The sequence below is a fragment of the Xenopus laevis genome, chromosome 7L, assembly GCF_017654675.1.
Source record: "Xenopus laevis strain J_2021 chromosome 7L, Xenopus_laevis_v10.1, whole genome shotgun sequence".
Classification (NCBI taxonomy): domain Eukaryota; kingdom Metazoa; phylum Chordata; class Amphibia; order Anura; family Pipidae; genus Xenopus; species Xenopus laevis.
Window position 1 is genome coordinate 81,907,416 of NC_054383.1, and position 27,856 is coordinate 81,935,271.

The following is a 27,856-nucleotide window of genomic DNA, read 5'->3' on the forward strand; positions in this document are numbered from 1 at the left end:
GTCCTATGATATTTGGCTTTTGAATTCCGAACTTTGCATTTACTACTTTATATGTTTATCCCATTATCAAGCACAACGTATGTACACTGGTTATGTTCCACTGCACGTCACCAGGCCTGGATTTGTGGAAAGGCCACCAAGGCCCGGGCCTAGGGCGGCAGGATTTTAGGGGACGGCATGCTGCCCAACCACACCCACATTGGTTCAGAAACACTGGGGAGGCGAAGGAGATACGATAGTTTTTAAAATCTCCTGTACTCCAGTCCCCATTGCTTTGGTCCCAATGATGAAAATTTGATTCAATAAAAGGAAGGGGATAGGGCGATGAACGACAGCAGGCCTAGGGGCGCCTGTTATGTAAATCCGGCCCTGCACGTCACTGTCACTTGGTGTGTAACTGGCTTTTTGTATTTCTCTCATAGCTAGGAAGCTGCACAAGTGTGAATGGGTACCCACTTCCATCCATCACGTGGTATAAGAATGGCATACCTCTGAGAGATGAACAGGACAGTACGTAATATTTTTTCCTGTACATTCATTAATCAGTTTTTTTTTTTTACTGTAATCACTTCTTTCTGTATCACTTATACTGTAACATACTGTTCGTATCACAAGGCATACTGTTGCATTTTAACTCTGCACCATAGGTACCCACATTGAAAAAGCATAACAATAATTAATTTATTTTTTAGTTACTAAAAAGAACATGATTTGCATAGGGGAATTAGGGAGGCTTACCTCAACAATGCTAGCACTGTAAACTCGATTAACCTGTCTTTGTGGTCTCACTGAGGGGCAAATTTAGTAAAGGGCAAAGTGACTGAAGGGACTTCGCCTATTTACTTAAGGGCGCTGGCGTAAATCCGCTAGCGAAGGAGATAGACTCTAGCGCTACTTCGCACTCTAACGCCAGGTGAATTTGAGCTCTGGCGAATGGACCTAACTACGCAAATTCATTAAGATGCGGATTTTACTGAATGTTAGCTCTTGCGCCGACTTGCCTTCGCCACCTCAGAACAGTCGAAGTGCAATAGAGTAATTTTTCTAAGTCGCAAAAAACGCTGTTGTCTTTTCCTTTTTTCAGGGTGATAGGCTGCAAAAGAGCGTAATTTTTTTTTGGGGTAACCGGCTTCCCAGTAACGTAACTGGAGGGGGACGGGCCCTGGTGCGGGACGTGCCGCCGGGCCCACGCCCCCCTCTGTACCAGTTTTGTTTACCCGAAATGGCCGATGCGGCCGGAAATCGGCAGTGCGCGAGCTGCCAGGGGGCCCTGAGGGGTGCGGGCCCTGGCCCAATTGCACCCCTTGCTCCCCCGGTAGTTCCGCCACTGCGGCTTCCCCCCTACATTTCCTCACATATGGCACATAAACTATACACTGGGCACATGTGTAGGGCATTATAACAACTCTATTTTCTTTTATTAAGTTTCCCTGGGCTTGTGTAATGTAATGTATTTGCTGCAACATATACGTCCATTCAACTTTAACTTCACGCCATATGCAAATTAGCCAACGCTAGCGCAACTCCGCTCTGCTTGCTGAATTAACACAAGCGCAACTTCGCCGGCGTTCGGCACCCTGGACGCAACTTCACATGTTATTGAATTTGCATTTTCACCTGGCGAAGTAAATTTGCCCCTATGATTTATGTTTTTCTAGAAAGTGCCGCCCAATACCAACTGGTGTTCCCAGTGACATCTAAAGCATTCACCTGTCATTGCGCACAGGGGGTGAATTTTAACCAAAAACATGCGCATATTTGGGCCAAAATCTGCCCCATGTGCCCAGTGACAGGTCACTTACTACAGACAGTGTAAGCATTTTTGATTGCAGAGAAAACAATGTGACTTTTTAAAGGGGCTCATGGGATGGGAAATATGCCTCCCTTTTTGACGTATTTAATCTGTTATCTAGAAAAGGTGCAAAAACAGTATCTTAACTTCCAAAAATAAACATAAATATATTTTATTTACACAAACATATCTGATTCCACATACTGTGAAAGAAACCATAATACCCTGACAAGCCATTTCCCAACAATTCCTTGAGGAGTGATGGATTCTGAAACTTGGCGTCCCTCTGCTTTCCATAGTGGGTGGTGCACAGATTCTCTGGAAAGCATCAGGATTTCCAAGTCCCCAATTCCATCACTTCACAAGGCAACAAGATTGGGGAGGGGGGTTGCATTACTCTATAAGCACAAAAGTGGAAGGGGGGAGCTGGTCCCACAGGCAGACTATCATGGTTTCGATATCAATATGTGGAATTAGGTGTGTCTGTGTAAAAAATACATATTTTTGGAATTTTTACTTTTCTTTATAAACCCAAGTGAATGAGCTCATGTAAAAAAAGAGGGTATATTTTCCTTTTAACTGATGTACTAACATAGGTGTTAAATTGCTCCAATGCAGTTACTCATAGAATCCAGTAAGATATTTTCTTTCATTTTCTAACTTGTAGTGGACTGATCAAAACTATTTATTAATTGGAATCTATTGTTGATATTGCAATTTTTACATCTGTGTTGGTAAATTAGACCCTGACGACCCTATACCTAGTACCTATAGTGACCAACAAGCAGATAGCATATGCTGGTCATCTATTTAAAAGCAAATATCTTATTGGCAGCTAATACTTATAGGGGTAAGAATTGAATTGATCCTTTGACATCAATATTTAATGTCCTATTCCTTGCTGGAGCCTCCTTTGGGGTGTGGCTTGCTGTTTGCTTCCAGCAATGTCACAAACCAATGTAAGATATATAAAAAATAATGTTCCCCTATTGTAAGATATGAAGATATTATAAGACACCAAAGAGTTCCATGACCATATAAAAACTATATACATTTTACAACAGGGGGTACAATAATTATTATAATAGCATAGATTCTTTAGACACAAGTGTGCTTCGCCTATTGATGCTGGGCACAAAGAAAACCTGACTACCTGGTCAGGAAGTGGCGGTAGCTCCAGGTTTCACCTTCATCAATAGGCTGTCAGGGCCCGAAGGCTCAGATTGGAGTTATGGACCAAGGAGGAAGCAGTAGGTTCCAAACACAGTTCACGGTATTAAGGAATTAAGAAGAAGAGTAGTCAAATCCAGGCAAAGGTCAGTTCAGGCAGCAAGGTTCTTAGTCAGTATAACAGGTCGAGGTCAAGATCAGGAATCAAAGGTAAAAAGCAGTATAACACACTCAGAAGCACAGTAAGTTGAACCTATAATCGGGCAGTGTCTGTAGGCCTCTGGCGTCCTTTTATACCTCCCATGTGGTTCCCCTGGGCGCCTCCATCTTGGGGAAGATGCCGATGGAGTAAGGAGCGCTGGCGAGCACTCCTTACATAGGTGCAGCAGCACTCCATTTAGGAACAGAAGTAGGAAGGACCAAGAGAATAGACCAAGTGCAGCTATTCTCACCCCAAGGCAAGCCTTAATTAGGTTATCTTCTGCATTGTCATGAATAGGTTCATCTTCAGTGGGAAGCTACCCAATGTGATATTAGCTTACTTGCCCCCGCACCCCAAAAACTTTTCTGCATGTGGTTTTACAGTATATGCAACTGACTGCAGGGAAATTACAGGGACTACAACTGCACTTGCGATCGTACATGAGCCCTTATGTACTTTGGGTTTTTGGTTTTATTGTGGTTAGCCACCACAATATGATGATCTGCCAAATTCCAATTGCCAATCAAACCACCTTTTACTAACCCCTGTTTCTTAGGTTTTACTTCATTACCCTTTATTTGTTCTTTATAGATCCTTTCATTCCTTTTTTTTTAGAAGTGGTAATAAGTTCCTCTGTGACGGAGGAATCCAGCGGTTTGTATACAATTAAGAGCATGCTGTCTTCGTCTCTTCAAGAAGATGACGATAAAGCAGAAATCTATTGTGAAGTCTCCTACAAATCTTCTACTGGTCACCATATGATGGAGTCTGAGACAAAGAACATCACTGTCTTGTGTGTGTATAACAGTCCTTGCTTTTTTGAATGCTAAATAATTTCTTTATTTGGGTCTTCGGCATTAGAGGACATTAAGTGGGTTATTTATCAAAGGTCAAGTTGTTTTTTCCATGAAAAATTCAAGTTTTCAAAGGGTATTTGTGAGTCAAAAATAGTTTTTTCGGGTTAAAAAAACTGTATTTTTTAAAAAAAAAAACTTGAATTCTTCAATAGTGGAAATAGCTTGAATCTGAAAATACACTAAAGCCCTAATATCTAAAGCCTGTCTAGGTCATGTACAAGTCAATGACAGAGGTCCCTAGAACCATTTGAAGATGTTAATAGCCTTCATGATATTCAAGTTTATTTTTGGTGTGTTTCTCTCAAAAACTCGATAAATTCCAGCAATTCAAGTTTTTTTCTCCAAGAACTCGATTAATTTGAGTTTTCGAGTTGTTAACCTTAAACTCGCTGATTCTAATTTTTTCCATTTGTTTTTTTTTAAATCAGAAACCATTCAAGTTGTGAGTTCATTCGAGGTATAAAAAATCTCACATAGTTCTAAAATTCAATCTTTGATAAATAACCCCCATGAGGCCTATTTATCAAAGGTTGGATTTTAGTTGTTTTCCAGGTTTTTGAAACCACGGCTAAACTCACAAACTATGTATGTCATGGAATTTTTGAGAAGATCTGAATTAAAAAAATGTAAATATAATAATAAGGCTGAATATTGCTCTAAAAATAAAAATGCCTCTAAAACCTCTAAAAATTAGAGCTTTTTGAATAATGCCTAGCAAGAAAAAAAAATGAAAACCCTTTAAAAGTCTGATTTGATTTAAAACTGTCCAATAGGATCAGCAAAGCTCCCATTGACTTCTATAGAACCTTGACAACTTTTAACTGTGGTTTTCGTAGTTTTTACACTTAATAAATCTAAAATTTTTAGAGTTTTTAAATAAAATAATAAAACCACAAGTTTTAGATTCGCTGATAAAAAAAAATCTAAATTCTATTGTTAGTAAATAAGCCCCTTAATGTTTATTTGGTGGGCTTTACTTTCTCTTTTATGGTAAGACAGTAAATGCAACTTCAGTTCTATTTCTGCCTATAATAATGACATAAATTACTACTTGGCTATAGTTATGCCGAACCTATTACAGGTGGATATCTTTTTTGAGATGCTTACAGTTCTTTGGTTTTTCAGATCCAAGCCGATCAGTAAGACTGTACCAGTCATTTCCCGCTGGACCGGTAAAAGAGGGCGATAATGTGAAATTAAAATGTGAGGGCGATGGAACAAACCCTCTAGACATAACCTACAAAAGGGTAAGAAGTCTACGTTTACACTGAAACATTTTCCATAATCCACAGTAATTTGTGTGCATTTCAACAGCAGACTTTGCAACACATTTGCACTGTTAGTATTACTTTTCTTGCCTCCATGTTTTCAAGCTATTCATAAAAAAGTCACTTCAAATCCAAAAACTTGCCTTTTTATTCTTTTTACTAAACACAGGAGGATTCGACCAAACACTGCTCTCAAATGAATATGTGACGTTCCATGGCCAAGGGGCATTTGCCCTTTTTTCATTTTTTTGTGTTTATGAATGATTTAGCTTTTTGTCAGCACCTCTCCAGTTTAGCATATAAGCAGTTATCTGGTTGCTAATGCCCAGCCAGGCAGCAGATAGGCTGCGGATGGGATAAAGACTGGAATATGAATAGGATGGGGCCTGAATAGAAAAATAAGTAATAATAATAATAAAAACCAACAAAAAAAATAAAATGAAAGCCTTACAGAACCATAGTTTTGGTGGTCAGTGGCTCCCATTTGAAAACTGGGGAAGGCAAATAATTAAAAAACTGAAAAGTTGCTAAGAACATTCTAGGGATGCACCGAATCCACTATTTTGGATTTGGCCGAACCCCCGAGTCCTTTGCAAAAGATTCGGCCGAATACCTAACCGAATCCTTATTTGCATATGCAAATTAGGGGTGGGAAGGTGAAAACTATTTTTACTTCCTTGTTTTGTGGCAAAAAGTCAAAATTTCCCTCCAACTCCTAATTTGCATATGCAAATTATGATTTGGATTCGGTTCAACCAGGCAGAAGGATTCGGCCGAATCCGAACCGAATCCTGGATTCGGTGCATCCCTAGAACATTCTATAACATACTAAAAGTTAATTATCCCATTGGTGAACTACTCCTTTTACCCTTCACTGAGGGACAATACTTTAGCCAGGTTCTCCTCCTCTCTTCTCCACAGTTGCATCTATTCATCTTGTCTGCATTTTCTATGTATATAGTCAACAGGCTCCAGTCCACCTTTCTTATTATGCTCTTTTATTATGCTCTGGCCTTTTTTAAAAATCACTTGAGCTAATGTAATGTGTAAAGAATAACCTTTATTTGTTCTTAATGCATCCATGCACAGAAAGACGAGGAAGACAGTTTAGGAGATGGTCCATTCATGATCTTGGAGAAAGTTACTCGCAGCTCCTCAGGGACCTATGAGTGTACTGGAATGGACTTTGATAGTTCTGACCAGATCATGACAGCTGAGACTGAGCTTCAAGTCCATTGTAAGTAACCACCATGCACCTCTAAATAACCTTAGCAATCTTAAATCCATATAGTTTTCAGGAGTGGAGCTAAAACTCCAAATTCTTTTAAAGCCCGGGGTTTTGGCAATAATTTTAGCTCCCAAACATTAAGGGGCAGATTTACAAAGCTCGAGTGAAGGATTCGACTATTCGACCATTCGATAATCGAAGTACTGTCTCTTTAAGAAAAACTTCGACCCCCTAGTTCGGCAGCTAAAAGCTACCGAACGCAATGTTAGCCTATGGGGAAGGTCCCCATAGGCTTGCCTGTGTTTTTTTGATCGAAGGATATTCCTTCGATCGTTGGATTAAAATCCTTCGAATCGTTCGATTCGAAGGATTTAATCGTTCGATCGAACGAATAATCCTTCGATCGTACGATCGTACAATTAGCGCTAAATCGTTCGACTTCGATATTCGAAGTCGAACGATTTTAGTTCCTAGTCGAATAGCGAGGGTTAGTTAACCCTCGATATTCCACCCTTAGTAAATCTGCCCCTAAGTGTTCAGTTTGAAATTTGTGTTGTAATCATAATTTCTCTCTGTAATTTATGTTTTATGTAGTAGATTCAGTTGCAAAGATAGATACATGGTTACATTTTAGCTAGGACTCTATGCATGTACAAACAACATTACCAAGCTGTATTCTACTCATAATGTCGTTTTACAGGACATAACATTGTATGTGATATTTAAACAAAACTCTCCCATTGCAGATATCAGATTTGCAGACCTATAATTGCCAATTTGAGACTCTTAACCGTTTATAATTGCATCAACTCTCCCACAGTCTACTCTCAGATGAGAGTATAAGAAAATTAGATATAGTGAATGCTCTAAAACTGAACTCTGAAGTCCTCTGTTTAAAGTTCGCAGCCATGGTCATCAGCAAATTAAAAAAAAAAATGCTCATTTATAAACACTGGGCAAATTTGCTCCTGGGTAGTAAACCATAGCAACCAATAAGTGGCATTTCAGTGCAAGCCTTAATCATTGAATTCATGCACAGCATATTATATTGGTGACAATATAATGGCTTTTAAATGACAGGGAATTCTACCTGCTATTAAGATACTTGTGATGTATTTATTTGGTTTGCTGTCCTTTATATGCATTTCATGTTCAACTAAATAAAACTTTTTCCTCCCTCTATGTCAGTTCTCGATCAGCCTGTGTTTTCGCAAATGTCCCCTATTATTGTGCATCCTGGAGACCACCTGAGCGTGTCTTGTGAAGCAAATTCCTCTGTTGAGGCAGAAACCCAGTGGAAGCATGTAAGGACACACGGGAAATTAAAAAGTTAGAGATCTGTGAAATAAGATTTAGCGGCTTTATGATGTTGCATGGTGATAATCCTCTTCCACTAATCCATGGCAACAGTAAAAAATGAGCTTTATTCGGCTTAAATGCACTAAAATGATAAAAGCGCACAGGCGTCACTTTGCTAGCGAAGTAGATAGATGCTAGCGTTGCTTCACACACGCCATGGATGGATGTAACTCCGCAACTTTTTGCGGATTTTACTGAACGTTACCTCATTCGCCACACTTGCCTTTGCCAGCTCAGACCAAGCGGAGTGCAATGGAGTGCATAGAGCTTCCTCAATTTTTAGTGCAAAAATTTTCTAAAGCTGGCCATAGACGCAAAGATTTCCCTGCAATATTAGACGAACGATCGCACGTCCTCGCATATGTCCTCACCTGCCACTAACCATTCAGATCAAACAGAGCAGTAAAGAACAGATCAGCGGATGCTCTGCCCCACGGCAATCGTAGGAAAGTTTTTGCCTGACAAAGCCGACAGAAATCTTTTAACCTGTCCGATCAACTGAACGACCGATCGGCATGGCAAGATAAATGTCGGGACACTCCACACATGATCCGAAAATCGTACAAATCGAGGATTTGTACGATCGGATCTTTGCGTCTATGGCCAGCTTAAGTCCCAAAACACGCTGGCATCTTTTCCTTTTTTCAGAGTGATAGCCTGTAAAGGTCCGTAAAAATGTTTTTGGGTAACCAGTTTCCCCCTCCATTTTCACATTTGGAACATAAACTATACAGTGGACTCGTGTAGGGCATTATAACTACGGATGCACCAAATCCAAGATTCGGTTCAGGATTCAGCCAGGATTCGGCCTTTTTCAGTTTCAGCTGAATCCTTGTGCCTGGTTAAACTGAATATGCAAATTAGGATTCGGTTCGGTATTCGGCAGAATCTTTCACCAAGGATTCAGGGATTCGGCCGAATCCCAAATAGTGGATTTGGTGCATCCCTAATTATAACAACTCTATTTTATTTATTAAGGTTTCCTGGACTTGTGAAATGTAATGTATTTGCTGAAACATATACATCCATGTAACTTCATCATTTTCCGCCGTATGCAAATTAAGCAACACCAGCGCATCTTCACTTTGATTGCCGAAGTAATGCTAGCAAAAATTTGTCAGCCCTGGATGCAACTTCGCACTTTGAATTAGCGCGAATTTCTGCGGAGCCCCGAGGCCGTGCCAAAGGGTCCTAGCGCCCGTCGTTGTGCCGCAGTGCAGCCCCCTGCCTTGCCGCTGAAGCATGTGCATGCGCTGGCGATTAGAGCATTTTAGAATGCAGCTGGGCGGCATGCCGCCCCCACAGTCTTGCCACCCTAGGCCCAGGGCTTTGTGGCCTCGCCACAAATCCGGGCCTGTTTACGCCTGGCGAAGTGGTACGATGGCTGTGAAACCGTCGCTGGCAAATTTTTGCCAGTTAGGGACTTTGCCCCATGGAGAAAGTTTAAAGCAGGTTAATGCATAAGCCCGCTCATCTCTATGCCCCTCCTGTATCTTTTTTCCTCACCATGCCTCATGGTTAGAGCAGCACTGCCCTAATTATATGCAGTAACTGTGTGGCACCATTACATTAGAATGTGTAACATGACATGTACAGTCTAATTCCTCCATTCTTTCCTCTTCAGAAGGGTCACATTATAGCCGAAAACTCGTTTCTTACTCTGAGTCATCTAACTCATGCGATGTCGGGGAAGTACACATGCGCCATATCCTTGCCCAGTGTACCAGGGCTGAATGTCAGCAAAGACCTGGAAATCATTGTAAAAGGTAAAGACTGGGAAAATGGGGAAAGACATGGCTTATCAATGCTGACAGGTCAGCAAGTAATTTCAATTTTATCCTTTCACAGGAAAACCAGAGTTGTCCGTGAGCACAAAGTCCATTTATGTGCAAGAGAATAATACAGTGAATGTGACATGTAAAGCACTGGGTCATCCAAAAGCCACCATCACTTGGTCTGCCAATGGCACAACGGTAATAGATTCTCTAATGCTTTCATGTTTCCCTCTCTCCAGTTGTTTACGCTTCTTTCCTACCATTTGTCCCATGTTGGTTGTTTTTTTTTTAACAATTACTTTTTTCTCCCTTTTCTGTTAATTCATGTTGCTCAAAATGTCAGTTTGACCCCAGTTAAGACCATGATACTGAGGGGCAGCTTTATCAAATTGCAAATCCACCTTTGGCACACACTTCAGGAGTTTTTTTCCTGGTCATCTTTTTTTTTTGCATTCATTAAAAACTGTCATGACTTCACTAAAGTTGAAAAATGTATAGAGACTTGATTTATTTTTGAAAGCTGTTGCCTTCTCTCCTATTGGGTTTTTTTTTACCAGAAAAGTAAGAAGCAGCTTTAAGTCATGCAAGTCGGTTCCTAATTCTTTAAGTCGGTTTTCACATGGTAGAAAAATGTACATTATCACAATGCAAGTCATGGGGGCACATTTATCAAGGGTCGAATATCGAGGGTTAATTAACCCTCGAATTCGACCCTCGAAGTTAAATCCTTCGAATTTGAATATCGAATTTGAAGGATTTAGCGCAAATACTTTGATCGATCGATCGAAGTAAAAATCGTTCGATCGAACTATAAAATCCTTGATTCAAAGGATTTTAATCGATCGACCGAAGGATTTTTCTTCCATCAAAAAAAGCTTAGGAAAGTGATGGGGAAGGTTAACATTGTACCTCGGTAGGTTTAAACTACCGAAGTATGAAGTCAAAGTTTTTTTAAAGAGACAGTACTTCGATTATAGAAAGTTCGAATAGTCGAATAGTTCGAATCAAAGTCGAAGGTCGTAGTAGCCTATTCGATGGTCGAAGTACCCAAAAAAATACTTTGAAATTCTAATTTTTTATATTCGAATCCTTCACTTGAGCTTAGTAAATGTGCCCCTGAGGGTTACTCAAGCAACAGAAAAGCACTAGAGGGCTTTTTTTTAGACATGTTGGACTAGGAAGAAGCCACTGTATCATGTTCAAACTAATACATGCCTGAAACAATTCATAATCTATAAAGTCCTTAAAAACTTTAACAAATTATCAACAAAATGTCTAATAAATCTTTCTGTGAACCATAGGGGCCAGAGAAAGATTTGCTGTATCGTACTTTAACTTTTGCCTTTATCTTTTACAGTCAGTCATAACTGAGGGCCCAGAAATAACCAGTGAGTTGTCCTTTAAAGTGACCCCCGAGCTGCTGGATATTGGAGTCGTCATCTGTAAAGCATCAAACAAAATGGGCAACAGTGAAGAAAAAATACAACTATGTATGTTGATTTATAAAGTTTTTTGTGCATTTTATTTTGTGTATACATGTGTATGCCTAAAGGCATCGGACATTCTGATTTCTATTTAGCTTTAGAGGGGTGGTTCACCTTTTTTTTAAAAAAAATCCTGCTATTCTGTCCCTCTTGACAAAATAAGCATTTTGGCAATAGGGTCCGTTTAACTAAAAACTCAAATTTTTTATATTGAAAGAGATTACTAACCAAGCTAAAGGGACAAACACAACAGTTGTATTCAGGAAGGGTAGGGCACATTTATATGGCATCAGTTGAATTAGCTAGCAATAGGCTGAATACTATGTTAATAGGTTAGGAAGGCCCAGGCTTGTGCGTTAGCAGTAGAAGTACACACTGCCCTGGCTGTTAATGGTATAAGGGCAGGAAACATAGTACAGCAAAAAGACAGCTACTACATTCTCCATGAAACAGAAAACATTAATATACAGGTAGGGGATACATTATCCAGAAACCCGTTATCCAGAAAGCTCTGAATTACAGGAAGGCCATCTACCATAGACTCCATTTTATCTAAATAATGAAAAGGTTTAAAAATGATTTCCTTTTTCTCTGTAATAAGAAAACAGTACCTTGTACTTGATCTAAACTAAGATATAATTAATCCTCATTGGGGGCAAAGTAATCCTATTGGGTTTCTTTTTAAAGTTTAGATTCGTTTTTAGTAGACTGAGGGTGGTGGCACACGTTAAGATTCGGGGGAGATTAGTCGTCCAGCAACAAATCTTTCGGGCAACTAATCTGCCTAAAAGCCTTCCAGCCGTTAAGTATTTGAATCGCCTGTGGGAGGGGCTTCCAGATTTAAAAGGGGAACTTAACCCCAATTAACACTTACCACACAGAACTCGGTGATAAAAATAAAACAGAAGATTTTATTAATGCGAGACACAGAGGGTTCTTACAACAGGCACACTTCACACTCTCCAGCAATTACTTCTGCAAACACTTCCAGTTACCTTTATTTCAAAGAATCAGTTCTGAGTAGGCACACCTGTCTTAGGATCTTGGATTACACCTAACCGCCTAGTGGTCCGGTATATACTACACCTGTATCCCCCCACTCTCCAATAGTGGACCGATATCTACTGGGTGATACCCAGGGCCGCCATCAGGGGGGGACAGGGGGGACAAGCGTACCGGGCCCGGGCATGAAGGGGGGCCCGGCAGCGCTGCATTTTTTGAAGATCCGGGCCCCCCTTACGAGCGCCCGAGCCGTACGTCTTGCCTCTTCAGTGCCGAATGCGGAAGTGCCGAAAAGCCGAAGCCGATGCGACGAAAAGACCCGAAGTCACGGAAAAAGCCGAAGTCACGAAGCGCCGAAAAGACCCGAAGTCACGAAAACAGCCGAAGCCGAAGTCCTGAAGCAGCGCAAAGACCCGAAGTCACGAAAACAGCCGAAGCCGAAGTCCTGAAGCGGTGAAAAGACCCGAAGTCACGAAAGGAGGCGAAGTTGAAGTACTGAAGCCATGAGTTCAATTCTACTGAACACCAGTTTGTGTTTTTTTTTTTTTTAATCCCCTGGCCACCAATGTATTATTTTAATATTCTATAGGCCCCTGCCACCAATCTTTTTTTTAAAACTTTTGTTTTTGGGGCCCCAATTTTTTTTTAACTCGTAAGGGGCCCCTTGCCACCATTGTTTTTTTTGGGTTTTTTTTTTAAAAAAAAAATTAATTTTCTTTTTGGTGGCCCCAAATTTTTTTAACTTGTAAGGGGGCCCCTGCCACCAGTTTTTTTTTTTTTCAAAAAAAAATTATTTTTTTTTTAAATTTTTTTTGGGGCCCCAATTTGTTTTTAACTTATAAGGGGGCCCCTGCCGCCAATGTTTTTTTTTTTTTCAAAAAAAAATTAATTATTTTTCAAATTTTTTTTTGGGGCCCCAATTTGTTTTTAACTTAGAAGGGGGCCCCTGCCACCAATGTTTGTTTATTTTTTAGTTTTTTTTACATTTTTTTTTGTTGGGGCCCCAAGTTTTTTTTAACAGGGGGCCCCTGCCACCAATGTTTTTAAAAAAAAAAAAATTTTAATTTTTTTTTTTTTGGGGCCCCAATTTTTTTTATAAGGGGGCCCTGACCATCAATAGCTTTTTACAACTTGTGTGGGGGGGGGGTTACTTTTTTAGCGCTGATGTCTGTGTGGTCTTTTAACTGCGATGTGGGCGGGATATGGGGCGGAGCTTGGTCGTCAGTGTGGGCGGGGCCCAGGGGGCCCCAAAAATTTTGTTGTACGGGGCCCCGTGATTTCTAATGGCGGCCCTGGTGATACCCCTCCACTCTTCCAGGCTAGGACCCTTTTCCATCCAAGTCCAGTGACCCAGGTGTCCTTCCTACCTTGTCCTAAACTATAACTGATTCCCTTACTTACCGAGTGCCTGTAGGAAACTAATTCCACTTTATTCCTTGATGGGGCCACAGCTGCCCTTACTAATTAACCTCACTGTCTCGTGCACCTAGTGCTCACTTACTTAAGATCTCACTGTCTATCTTTTCCTATCTGCCATTGATGTCTCCACTCGCCGACCAGCTGATGTTACTTCGGCCACGCCCTCCCATCAAGACACCTTACCTTGGGCGGTGCCCTCCTTTTATAGCCCTTCTGTGCTCTATAATGGCCTCTGGTGGCTGGGGTAGAAATTACACTTAAACTAAACTAAACTCTACTCTAGTGACGATTTACACAAATTACACCCAACAATTTTAAACACACACATAAATTTAAACACACATACATTTTACATAATGCACATTTTTGTCACTCAAAAAGATAACATTCCACTCACATAACACTCTCATCGCTTTACACCCCCTTACAAGCCGGTGGGATGGCATTTGTAGCGCTTTGTTTTCCAAAGTTGCACTAAGTTGCCTCACAAGGAAACTTCTGGTGACTTCGGAAAACCAAAGCGATCCGTATGCCATCCCCCTGGCATGAAAGGCATTTCGGGAGATCAGTCGCCCAAAGAAGAGGCGATTTGTCGCTGGGAGACTAATCTCCCTCGGAATCGCCACGTGTGCCACCACCCTTATGGTATGAAGATCCAAATTACAGAAAGATCCGTTATACAGAAAATCCCAGGTCCTAAGCATTCTGAATAACAGATCCTATACTTATTTATCTTTGAAACATGCAGTTTTTTTTTAAATGGTCCCTATTGGCAAAATACCTATTTTGACAATAGGGACAATATATTACAAAGGTGAACCACCCTTTAACACAAAAGGAATACTTTATATTTAAGCCTAGTTAATTTTTTTTTAGGTATATGTGTTTTTTAGACACAAACCTGTTCATGTGACTTAATGTGATTAATTTCCTAATTTACCCTACAGATCAGTCAACCCCACCCATTTCTGCGACTACTAGTTCAGGTACGTAAGAAAAAGTATGTTAAAAAAACCCTCAATGATTGGCTTTGTGATTCAATTCAATACACATTCCATACATTGGACAAAGTAGGATGGGAAATAAATAAGAATTTTATAGTTATAGGAAAGGATGTGAAGAATACTATTAAATGGAGCCATAGGGCCAATTTAGAAGATAAGTTCTAAATTATTTACAAATAGCAACCAATCAGCAACCAATCATTTTTAACAGTCTATTACAGACAGGGAAATGAAAGCAAAGGCAGCCCTTGTTCCTATAATTTATTTTATATAAATAAGTTAAATGTGAATTAGACATGTATATCAGACTTGTACGTAAAATGTTCAATTCTCTGATTTTTTGCATAGATATGTTGACTACCCCTATTTCTGAGAATAACACAGGTATGTATATAAAGCATGGTGTGGTACATGTGCGGAACTGTACAATGATAGAGCAGAACTTCAATCATCTGGCACACGCAACCAAACCTTTGGGTCTGAATTGAAATAAATAATGTATTGTTTGTGCCATATAAAACATGATCTTCTCTATCTGTACACAACTGCATAATTACAAATGTTCATACGATTTCTTGTGTTTACTAATGCATGCACTAATCACACTCCATAAGCAGCAAAAAGTGGAAGGAGGCACTGAGAGGGTTTTACAATTGGAGCATAGGATAGGTAGCCAAGGGTTTTCCAGATCAGATGGAAAGATATCGGAAATAGAAAGCAAAGTTGAGTCTGAAAGAGATAAATATCATACACATGCACTATATAGTGAGCAGATACATATTAAACTTTCTTCATTGAAATCCATTATGTTAATAAGGCTGTACTTTAATATATATATATATATATATATATATATATATATATATTTATCTATTAACTAATTAATATATATATATATATACACAGGTATGAGACCTGTTATCCAGAATGCTCGGCACCTGGGGTTTTTCAGATAAGGGATCTTTTAGTAATTTGCATCTTCATACCTTAAGTCAGGGATCCCCAACCTTTTTCACCCGTGAGCAACATTCGGATTTAAAAAGAGTTGGGGAGCAACACAAGCATAAAAAATGTTCCTGGATGGAGCCAAATAAGCACTGTGATTGGCTATTGGTAGCCCATATGTGGACTAGCAGCCTACAGGAGACTCTGTTTACCATTACACCTGGTTTTTATACAACCAAATCTTGCCTCCAAGCCTGGAATTCAAAAATAAGCACCTGCTTTGAGGCCAATGAACTCAGTACAAGCAGACGGCACTTCTGGAGTAGGATTTATTGGGGTTACTGCTGTAGAACCTGCTTTGAGGCCACTGAGAGCAACACCCAAGGGTTTGGGGAGCAACATGTTGCTCACGAGCTACTGGTTGGGGATCACTGCCTTAAGTCTACTAGAAAATCATGTAAACATTAAATAAATCCAATAGGCTGGTTTTGCTTTTAATAAAGATTAATTATATCTTAGTTTGGATCAAGTACAAGGTACGGTTTTATTATTACAGAGAAACAATAAATCATTTTCACAAATTTGTATTATTTGGATAAAATGGAGTCTATGGGAGATGGCCTATCCATAATTCTGAGCTTTCTGGAAAACGGGTCCCATACCTGTATATATAATTCTATAATTTGTATTCTTTGTTTTTGCGACACTGGATCAGGAAACACAATAGCTCCAAAACCAGACAAGACAATGTAGGTCTCTATAAAAATATATCGCATAAAACATCTCATATGTAAAACCCCACTTCATCTTAATAAACCTTCTTTTATAAAAATATAATTTTTTAGTAGTATGTGCCATTGGGTAATCCAAAATAGAAACTTTCCATTTTAAGTACTGATGTACTTAATGAGGAAGCATGGAGAACATCGCAAAATGGTGGGCAGTATTTAATCTATATTCCAGTTTGGTAATATTCTTTAATAGGCCACTAAATATGAAATAAACTATTGCTTAAGTATTCATCCTGGTGGTATAATTTCCCTTTAATATCATTCATAACTATGGTCCCAGGAAGGGCGAAGAGAAAATATGGTCAACTTAAGTTTCTTCCTGAAGGGCCCTTCAATTGAACTATTGTCTGGGTACCCCTTGCTTGCCCTCACTCCAATAATTGTGCACTGGTTTCTTTTTGATCTGCATAGAATGTTCTTGACTTGATCTGAGATTACCGCTATATGGAGCATGACCTATCCTAAACCTCCTGTATTAATCAGTAGTTGTAGGATGTACAGTATTCATCCTGTTATTGTACAGCAATGCATAATACATTTGCACTTTATTTATATTGTATTTAAGGGGCCTTTATAGCAAGCTGCATAATTGATTACCAACATCCATTCCATTGCTTGATCATAGTTACATAGTTAAGTTGTATTGAAAAAAGACCACAGTACATCAAGTTCAACCCCTCCAAATGAAACCCAGAATCCATACACACTCACACCAACCCCTCCATACACTATATATATATATATATATAACTATATATACCAATATCTATCTTAACTGTATATTTGTTTGGTATCATTATAGCCTTATACTTGTCAAAGAAATCATCCAAGCCACTCTTAAAGGCATTAACTGAATCAGCCATCACAACATCACCCGGCAGTGCATTCCACAACCTCACTGTCCTGACTGTAAAGAACCCCCTACGTTGCTTCAAATGAAAGTTCTTCTCTTCTAGTCTAAAGGGGTGGCTTTTGATGGGTTGAACCTTTTAAAGGAAAAAATATCTACTGCTATCTGGCTATAGTGCTCTCTAATGTACTTGTAAAGTGTAATCATGTCCCCTCACAAGTGTCTTTTTTCAGAGAAAACAACCCCAACCTTGACAGTCTCCCCTCATAATCGAAATCTTCCATCCACCTAACCAATTTAGTTGCACATATCTGCACCCTCTTCAGTCCAAAACTGCACTGCAGCCAGTACATCAAATATCCCCTCCTTATTTAATATCAATCATAAATATGGTCACAGGAAAGAATTCCTCCTGTATCTCCTGAAGGGCTTTAAATTCAGCTACTGTCTGTCCACCCCTTGTTTGTCCTCACTCCAGTAGTTGTTCCGTGCTGTGTGAAAGTGCACTAGTTTCATACTAATTTGCAAATAATGGTCTTGACATGATCTTAGATGCTAAAAGAGTATGGCCTTTCTTAAAGGGATACTGTCATGGGAAAACATGTTTTATTCAAAACGCATCAGTTAATAGTGCTACTCCAGCAGAATTCTGCACTGAAATATGTTTCTCAAAAGAGCAAACAGATTTTTTTTTTTAATTTTGAAATCTGACATGGGGATAGACATATTGTCAGTTTCCCAGCTACCCCAAATCATGTGAATTGTGCTCTGATAAACTTCAATCACTCTTTACTGCTGTACTGCAAGTTGGAGTGATATCACCCCCCTCCGGCAGGCAAACAACAGAACAATGGGGAGGTAACCAGATAACAGCTCTCTGACACTAGATAACAGCTCCCTAACAGAAGATAACTAAGATCTAAGAACAGCACTCAATAGTAAAAATCCAAGTCGTACTGCGACACATTCAGTTTCATTGAGTAGGAGAAAAAACAGCCTGCCATAAAGCAGTTCCATCCTCGTGCACAAATTGATAGTTTCTTTAATTGATCAACAATTTTGTGGTCCAGATGGTCATTCAGCTGGAAAATGTAGTAAAGGAAACTAGATTTTGTGCATGGGTCTTTAAAATAAAATGAACTAATGCAACCCCTATGTTTCAAACCACTCCTTGGTTTTATAATACATTATTTAAAATGCCAGTCCTACCCCTTGAAATTCAATGGTAGGCTGGCACAAAAACTGGACTTCACTCCAAAGTATGATGCAAAAATTAAATATTTTTTATTACACAAAAAGGAACATCTCAGAGGGTGGCCTTATGCATTTTGTGCCTTTTGGGCACTTAGTCATAGGCTACCCTTTCTCCACCTACCTTCTATTTACTATATATTGTTATTAAAGTTCTTAGCGCCAGTTTCTGCACTTTATCACCATTGCTGCAATATGGGCTTAGTACTTCTTTAAAAAATGTGTATATATATGAAAAGATCTCAACTTATGTATACCATGGCCAACTTGAACCTGTATTCACCAATGTTCCCTTAAACTACATCTTGTAATGCATGTAGACTAATGTAGACTAATGTGTATCCTTCAACTGTCATATGCTATTTCCACAGATGTCCATCGTGGAGGAAGTCATGGAGTGCTGATTGTGGTTGTTATTATCTGTATCCTGCTTCTGGCCATCCTGGGAGCTGTGCTGTACTTTCTCTATAAAAAGGGACGCATTCCCTGTGGGCGCTCAGCAAAGCAAGACATGTGAGTATGGAATATTCAATAAATATAACAAACTAGAGATATGTTGCACAAAAGCTGTTATTATATGCATTAAATATGCTATGATTGCATCAGACTTTGCAGTATTTTATAGGCGAATTATCACACATATGTACATATATTTTTCACATTGTTAAATAAAGAAGAAAAGCCTAAGTGTCCTTTGAAAGCACAATTTTCCAGGGCAAAGTGTACAAGACAAATTATAATATTTAGATATACATGGTGCAAATAGCCTGAAGTCTCCTTGCAAAGCAACTTCGGAAACAGGAAGTGATGCAAATATATTCCAACCCGCAATTGACAATGCTGCTGGTATGCAGGAAACCAGAGACGATTTGCAACAAAACTTCACATGTCATTACCCTTAGGGTTGCCACCCAGCTGGTAAATCACCTGACAAGGGCAGAGCAGTTGTTGCAAATGTACCAGCAATGTAGAATTTGTATTGACAAAGATATTACATGGAATCTAGTATAGTATCCCTTTAAGCTTTCACTCACTCATTTCTTCTCCTCCTTTGTTTTTGCTGGGCAATCAAGTACGAAACCTGGCGAGAAGGAGCAGATAGTTGTGGAGATGAAGCCAGATTCCCCCGCTGAAGAATCAGTCCTGCTCCCTGGCGGGCAAGAGAAGAAGCCACCTGGAGATCAGGTAAGAACTGCTCCACCAAACTGGTTTGTTCCACTTGATCTTTTTGCATTGGTTCGAGATTATAACACATTTTTATAACTATAAATTGTACACACACACACAACATATGACAATTACACTTTATTTCTCATCATAGGGTAATTGTTGTGGGGAGTAACAGTTGTTAAAGTTGAATTGTCCACCCTATAACAAATTCAAATATTACTTTACTTTCAGCAGCCCCTTTACAGTCCCAAACAGGATGTTGTTCCAATTCATTATTATTTGGGGCTCACTCAGCAACTGCAAACTCTCCCAGGGGTGGAAGGGAATCAGAATAAACCAGAACCTTTAAAAATATTGAGTCAAGTTCAAACTCGGGTTCGGCACCAGTGTGCACTGCGTCTGAAGTTTGTTGGGATTTCAGTGGAAAAATGGAGAAAGAAACAAATGCTGATTTAGTAGCGTACAAACATTAGGCTGTATAATACACCGTTGTCTCTATTTCCTCTTTATTGACCAGTTTCTAACTTTCAATATTTTTTTTCAAAGGGGGAGAAATACATGGATTTAAGAAACTGAATAAGTCTGTTTGACGTTGGAGTAAATGGATCGTTCTTTGATGTTATATCTACAGCCCTACGTTGTCCTTAAAACTGCCAGTAGCCACCTCCACCCCGTCCATTACAGGAGTTGCTCTGTGGCCGATCTCTGGTTAAACCTACATACAAATACTGTGGCAGTAAACCAACAGAACTACCATGCCCAGAGTCTATATTTGCCTGCAGATAGCCTTAAGGTGACTATTTTATTATAACATATTGCCGTCCAGAAGATGCCTGATAACTAAGTGACCTTTGTGGCTTGCAGCTCATCTGCCTATAACTGTTTACTCTGTGGACATAAACTGACCCTGAGGTGGCCTTGGAATTCCTGCCTTTGTTTAGTTTCAAGGGGAGGGTATTTTATGTAAAGTGATGGGTTGGAAAGAGTTAAACCCCCCCAAATATCTAAGCACAAATGAAGATTACTGTCCAAACTGAAGCACTGACAATCCTCTCTCCCATTATTACTCTGAATAGAGCAAGCCCTAAGTCCATGCACTGTATCCTATCCTCAGAATGTACAATGGTATGGAAATGACCCCTACAGAGACAGCAGTACCCATCTTAAAGAAAAGAAGGGGCATGTTATTCTACCCCAAGACACTAAGGGGCCAATATACTAGCATAGGTGATCTTTGACTACAGTGCAGTTACAATCAAACAATCAGAAATGTGCTTTTCATCCTTTAATACAAGTCAGAATAAAAAGCAAAGAGCTGATTGGTTGCTGTGGTACCTGCACCTGTTAGATAAATAACACCTATAAAGCAGGAAGGGGTTTCTTCTATGGTATTTCCTACATTACATGCTGAAAACAGCTTTATTTAGAACAGATATATTTACTATATATAAATATATATATATTTGTTGGTTTGTGTGTAAATCTAAGGAATCTATTAAAGCTTTGCTTTTTTTTAAAGTATGTGAAAACAAATGTTTAAACCTTGACGCTTTGTGTTGCGTTTTCTGTGCAAAAAGGGGGCATGTTAACAATTTGAAAATCTACCTTCTCATGTAGGCAATGGTAAATAATATATGGTAGGAACGATGTGAGCGCACTCCTTCCTATGATTGCCTGGTGCACAGCCCTCTTGGGAGAAATTCACTGGAGAGAAACAAAAGGAGGAACCGGCACACAGGAGCATATGCAATTGGGGTTAACCCCTTACGTGTTTAGTAAAGTCACAGTGATGCACAACGTTTCGGGGGCTGGCCCCTTCGTCAGGTGATCACATAACCATTTTTACATAGAAGTTCTCTAAATGCAGTACATGCACAAAATGCAAAATATGCACCAGAAATGAAAAAGGTTAGTCCTTTAGTTTAGTCTCCTCCTGCCGGTCTTAATTCAGTCTCTCAACTGTGGAATGCTTCATATAGGGAAAAATGGATCAGCGCCTTTGGCAACGGAGTCGAACTCACCAGAAACAAAAAGAAGAAGGGGAGAAAAAGAGGAGAAAATCGACATATAGTGTAATATTTTTTGGAAATATTCGTTTTACACCAGGTGCTTATGTGAAAAATTTTTTTTGATTTCTACTGTGTTTGTTCCCATTTTTTCCAAAAATTCCTTTTATTTTAGTCCTCCATTTCGGGGGTTGTGCCTAATATTTAATTTTCAGCATGCATGTGCATCTTCCACCAACAAATGGTTAAAGTGCCTAGTTACAAGACTTTTATTTTTTCAACCACATATAGAAGTGTTTTCCTTTCCCTCTACGAAAAATTTCTGTGCCTTTCACCAAACAACGGCTAAAGTGCCTACTTACAAAACCTTGGTATATGGCTCGCATGTAGTATTATTTTACGACCCTTTCTTCTTTTCTCAGTTCCTCCAATCAATCCCACATGGAATAGAGACGTATATTGTGTAATACGTTTTAATAAATATTTAAAAACTTTCATAAAAAAATTTTTACACTCACATTTTAATCAGGTTTCACAAGCATTTCTATAAAATCAGCTGTCCTTTGCAGGTTGCCCAGGTTTTTCCGGGGTAGGAATAAAAAAGCCGGCTTTTCCTATCCCTCGTGGTTGCGTTCCTGCTGGTCAGCGTCCTGTCCCCTACTGCCTGACGCGTTTCGCTGGTCCAATCTACGAAGAGACATCGGAAGGAGGTTTGGACCGCATGTGGAACGCACAGCGGTAGGAAATAGAACGGTAACCAAGGCAACCAGCCGATGATCGGCTTTTTAAGGAAACTATGCGACGGATATCCCCATGCCTCTGAGGAAGCTGATTGGACCAGCGAAACGCGTCAGGCAGTAGGGGACAGGACGCTGACCAGCAGGAACGCAACCACGAGGGATAGGAAAAGCCGGCTTTTTTATTCCTACCCCGGAAAAACCTGGGCAACCTGCAAAGGACAGCTGATTTTATAGAAATGCTTGTGAAACCTGATTAAAATGTGAGTGTAAAAAATTTTTTATGAAAGTTTTTAAATATTTATTAAAACGTATTACACAATATACATCTCTATTCCATGTGGGATTGATTGGAGGAACTGAGAAAAGAAGAAAGGGTCGTAAAATAATACTACATGCGAGCCATATACCAAGGTTTTGTAAGTAGGCACTTTAGCCGTTGTTTGGTGAAAGGCACAGAAATTTTTCGTAGCGGGAAAGGAAAACACTTCTATATGTGGCTGAAAAAATAAAAGTCTTGTAAGTAGGCACTTTAACCATTTGTTGGTGGAAGATGCACATGCATGCTGAAAATTAAATATTAGGCACAGCCCCCGAAATGGAGGACTAAAATAAAAGGAATTTTTGGAAAAAAGGGGAACAAACACAGTAGAAATCAAAAAAAAATTTTCACATAAGCACCTGGTGTAAAACGAATATTTCCAAAAAATATTACACTATATGTCGATTTTCTCCTCTTTTTCTCCCCTTCTTCTTTTTTGTTTCTGGTGAGTTCGACTCCGTTGCCAAAGGCGCTGATCCATTTTTCCCTATATGATCACATAACCATATCTGTAAAAGTGGCTGACTGCCTGTGTGTGGGCCCTCCCAACTGATATGACAGGTTTAAAAATCGCGTTGGGCAAGGCTGTATAGCCTCATTGATACGGCCTGACTTTGATTGTGAGCCGATCGTTAAGCTCTTATGTGGGCATATTGGGGAAACATCCACTCGTTGAGTGACCTTGCCAAAAAAGCGGATCCTTTAAGTGCATGGCCAGATTTACGAGTGGCTGTTGGGAGTGTTGTAATTGTCCTTCCCAGAAATATAGCAGCAGCATGTAAATTGGCAAGAACAGCTTTGTCTTCACACACATTTCAACAACAGGATGCTGTTCCCTATCAGGTCCATTCAGCTGCGGATTGGCTGCCGTCCTATAGTGCAAATAGCTGAGAGTCAAGGCCTCTTCTGCCTGAGGAAAGCAGCCAGTACATTGTGAAAGACGTGACTGCTGCTAGCAAGTAAAGCAATACAAAAGCACATTCCTTCTATTTTTAGGGGATTTTAAGGCGTTGTTCACCTTTGAAATAACTTTTAGTATGATTCAGAGAGTGCTATTCTGACACAATTTGCAATTGGTTTTCATTTTTTATTATTTGCAGTTTTTGAGTAATTTAGCTTTTTATTCAATACCTCTCCAACCAATGTGCAATTTCAGCAGTCTGGTTGCTAGGGTTCACATTACCCTAGTAACCATGCATTGATTTGAATAGGAGACTGTAATATGAATAGAAGACCTGAATAGAAAGAGTAGTAATAAAACGTATCATTAACAATACATTTGTAGCCTTACAGAGCATATTAGATGGGGTCGGTGACCCCCATTTGAAAGCTACAAAGAGTCCGAAGTTAGACAATTACTTTCTAATTACCCTTTCTTATTTTAAGCAACATTTCAACTGGTCTTCATTATTTATTTTTTATAAAATAAATAATGAAGACCAGTCGAAACGTTGCTTAGAATTGGCCATTCTATAACATACTAAAAGTTAACCTAAAGGTGAACAACCCCTTTAAGAAATTTCTTTCTGACAAGTCCCCTTTAAAAACACCCAACTTTCTCGTAGGGCCGTGTGGACTGGGGTAATAATGAGTAGAACTGGCTATAATAGGTTAAACTATAGATATGCAAAGGCTTTTGGGTAAAGCTGTCCATAGACCTAGTTCTGCTTGCTTGGCCACATTGTAAAATGTGAGGATCTTTTCCTGATTCAAGTGAAGGCCAAATCAGGCTGAAAATAATGTTCATTCCTCAGACCATTGATCAAATTATCAGTGACCTGTGCAGAACCATCACCATTGCTGTATGCAGTCATCTGTATAGTCATCTCAACTGATCTCTGTACAAGATCTACTTGTATTTCCTGGAAATTAGATTGTTAACTTTATGTGCCCATAAGATTGGGAAAACAAAAATAATCACACTTAACTGTTGACTGGTACACAATAATAGAACCAGGCTGGTGAGGTGCTTGGTTCAGACTCCTCTGGTGTAGTGTACATCCAATGCTGGCTTTTGCCCTATCATTTGCCAGTTTTTTGCCCTACCTGTTAAGTTCTTTTTATGTTAGTACATTCCTGTTTGGTTTAGAGCTAGTTTTATGTGTGGGGCTATGGGCAGGAAAACCAAAGTCCAAAGATCACCATGAAAATTCCAAAACCAGAGGCTCTAAATGCAATGTTAAGCTACTGCAGTTATACTTCTTCCCTGATACAAAATGTCTGCCCTAGTATTTGAACCATTGACAGCAATCATTTCATCCCATTCAGGCGTTGCTATGTATTTCACAGCACCATGACCCGTCACTCCGGCCATTGCTATAGCAGCTGGAAGGGGATGCCCAGAAACCCATAAAAAGCCAACATCTCCGTCATGGGGGGAAATGTACTGAGCGGTGAAAATTCGCCAGTGACAGATTTGCAGCCATCGGAACACTTCACCAGGCAAAAATTGGCTCAGACAACGCTAATTTATTAAAATGTGAAGTTGCGTCCAGGGCACCGAACACTGGCGAATTTTTAATTCTGCCTAGCACAACTTCATTAGAGGTCTTTGCTCAGCTTAATTTGCATATGGCGGGAAATTTAAAGTTGAATGAACGTATATGTGGCAGCAAATACATTACATTACACAAGTCCAGGGAACCTTAATAAAGAAAATACAGTTGTTATAATGCCCTACACATGAGCCCACTGTAGGGTTCATGTTTTATATGTTAAAAAATGTATGGGGGAACCCAGTTACCCCCAAAAATATGTAAGGACTTTTGCAGGCTATCACTCTGAAAAAAGGAAAAGACGCCAGTGTTTAGAAAATTCTTCCACTAAAAAATATGATGTCAGTAACAGAAGATTGAGGAAGATCTATGTATTCCATTGCACTTCGTCTGGTCTGAGCTGGCAAAGGCAAGTCTGGCGAAAGTGGTAACGTTCAATAAAAAAATGCATTTTAGTGAATTTGCGTCCATTAGCCAGAGCAAAAATTCGCCTGCTGATGAAGTGCGAATGAGTGATAGCGTCTGTCTCTTTCACTAGCGAAGTTACGCCTGGGCCCGTTAGTAAATCGGCAAAGTGTCTGAAAGCAGTAACGGAAGATTCGCCAGCGTTAGTCACTTCGCCCCTTAGTAAATCTGCCCCACGGTGTCTCACTTGCCACAAGCATTTCATACAAACCCAATGAGGCAACAATCAAACTGCAGAATAAGATTGAAACAGACAAAAGAATTTATTTTAAAAATATTTCCCCCCCCCCATAAACTGGTACAGAAAAACAAACTGAAAATAAAATAAGAAAAGCTCTTTAGTTAAAAGAAAAGTCATTAAATAAATAACTTTTTTTTTTTTTTAGTATAATCTACAATCGTTAGAAGAACACAGGCTTAGAATACAAACAAAAACCATAACAAGGGGAATTTGCAGACCCGTTGCTTGTAAGAATATTTACCTTCGGGGTCCTGATTAAATACAATAATAATAAAAAAAAATCTGTTAGATTTATTGTCAAGCTTTTAACACTGCTTAAATCATGGACATGGAGGAGGCTGCCGTTTCCCCCCACAGTATGCATGATAATAATGTGGGTGCAATTTAACCCTTAACTGCCTGGTGACAAACCCACAGAAATCTCCTGTTTGTAAACCTTGCAAATAGAAACACAAGTTGGCCTTATGCATATTATGCTTATGCTACAGACAAAGACATTTATTCTCACCCCCCTAGCTGTTGTGAACTACAAGTCCCAGCACTGCTTGAGATATCTGGGTTTTGTAGTTCACATTAGCTTGAAAGACTGTGTGTGATATCCCTGCTATAAAATTAGGTGCAGAGTATGAAAAACCTTTAAAAAAAGAAGCTGTGTGTAGATGTGTGTATCTATATGTATATCTATGCAGAGCAGGGATCGGTCACAGAAGAAGAGCCAGGATACTTCAACTTCCTCTGACTTCTTTAGATACATTAAAAAAAATCAGCTTGTTAATAAATTTAAGGTATATCACATTTAAGAAAAACAAGAATATTAAATAAATAGCTTCTCTTTCACACATGGACTGGTCATAAGGAAATAAAAAATGATACAGGGGCACCAGCACTGATAGACTGCGGATGAGCTTCAAAATCAAATAACAGAATTGTAAAGAGTCATGATGAATACAGGGCGGCAGATTTATCCATTTTCAAGTTCGAGAGAAAACGCAGACAAAATATTCGCAGCCACATTTTGTTGCAGAAAAGAAAAATGGCACACAAACAAATAGAACACTGATCCATTCATTGTCGATAATGCTGAAAATCTGTTTTCATAAACTGGGGAAAAAATTAAGTTTATTGAAATCTTGAAACTCTTGAGATCCATTGACATCTATAAAAATTGTTTGCATTTTTTCTTTAATAAACCGCAAGAATTCAAGGGTTTAAAAAATAGTTGCGTATTTTCGTGTTTTTTCCCCTGCGATTTTTCTCGGATTGCAAACAAAACGCAATGTTGAATTTTGGTAAATCTGCCACTTACTGTGAGAATATGGCAAAGTGTATAGTACAGATAAGCTCATCTTGCCCCAGACTGGAGTAGGGAAAGCCTACGGGTTTATGTACATAGGATGAAATAACTGGAGCAGCTATAAATGCTTTGACATGTACATACATACACATAGATAATGTATATAAAAATACCCGTTTATATACATAGATATTATACACATATAGATTACACACAATCTGTAATATTGTTTGTGTAATTATTCTCTGTAGGTGATATATTAATGCTAGTTAATGTTATGTGGCAGTGAAAGTTGAAATAGCATCAGTCGGATGTAGAAGCATGTACTTGTTTGTATGTAACATAGGTGTTGCATGAACTGCCATCCTAACCCTTTAGAAAAAGGATTCTTCCCACCTCCTCCAGAATTCTGCTCCCACCATTCAATTCCCGGAGGGAGACACCCATTCGCCCTGAGTTGTGTGGCATTAGGGCACCCTAGATATTGGGGAGTGGGGGCACCCAACCCTGGAGTGCCTTATTGCCTTGAGTCACAAGTTAAAAAAAAAAAAAACGAACAAACAAACACAAAGTAACTGAAAGCATCAAAATAAAGATTAAAAAGGGCTAAGGGAGCAGACCCAACTCATTTTGAATAATGCCATTTAATAGGATCAAAAGCACCCATTCGTGTGTGATAAAAGGTTCCTCGCCCTAAGGCAGTTTCATTCGATGAGTGAGGTCCCTCCG

General features: G+C 39.4%; 2 protein-coding genes across 4 annotated transcripts in view; one reads left to right on the top strand and one right to left on the bottom strand.

Annotated features, from left to right (window-relative positions):
- mcam.L (melanoma cell adhesion molecule L homeolog) overlaps window positions 1-21,114 on the top strand; it is a 39,765-nt gene extending 18,651 nt beyond the window's left edge. The window contains exons 5-17 of the mRNA XM_018225783.2: window positions 423-510; window positions 3,780-3,959; window positions 5,147-5,268; window positions 6,379-6,526; window positions 7,706-7,821; window positions 9,501-9,642; window positions 9,725-9,849; window positions 11,009-11,141; window positions 14,504-14,542; window positions 14,909-14,944; window positions 18,769-18,910; window positions 19,471-19,582; window positions 20,114-21,114. Of these exons, the coding sequence (XP_018081272.1) occupies window positions 423-510; window positions 3,780-3,959; window positions 5,147-5,268; window positions 6,379-6,526; window positions 7,706-7,821; window positions 9,501-9,642; window positions 9,725-9,849; window positions 11,009-11,141; window positions 14,504-14,542; window positions 14,909-14,944; window positions 18,769-18,910; window positions 19,471-19,582; window positions 20,114-20,143 (1,413 nt within the window). The 3' untranslated portion in view covers window positions 20,144-21,114. The remainder of the gene's footprint in view (window positions 1-422; window positions 511-3,779; window positions 3,960-5,146; window positions 5,269-6,378; window positions 6,527-7,705; window positions 7,822-9,500; window positions 9,643-9,724; window positions 9,850-11,008; window positions 11,142-14,503; window positions 14,543-14,908; window positions 14,945-18,768; window positions 18,911-19,470; window positions 19,583-20,113) is intronic.
- A 6,638-nt stretch (window positions 21,115-27,752) lies between these two features.
- The window catches only part of cbl.L (Cbl proto-oncogene, E3 ubiquitin protein ligase L homeolog), a 43,082-nt gene continuing 42,978 nt past the window's right edge, over window positions 27,753-27,856 (bottom strand). For all 3 annotated transcript variants that reach the window (XM_018225785.2, XM_018225786.2, XM_018225784.2), the window contains exon 16: window positions 27,753-27,856. This exon is cut by the window's right edge and continues 755 nt beyond it. The gene's annotated coding sequence lies outside the window, so the exon portion shown is untranslated.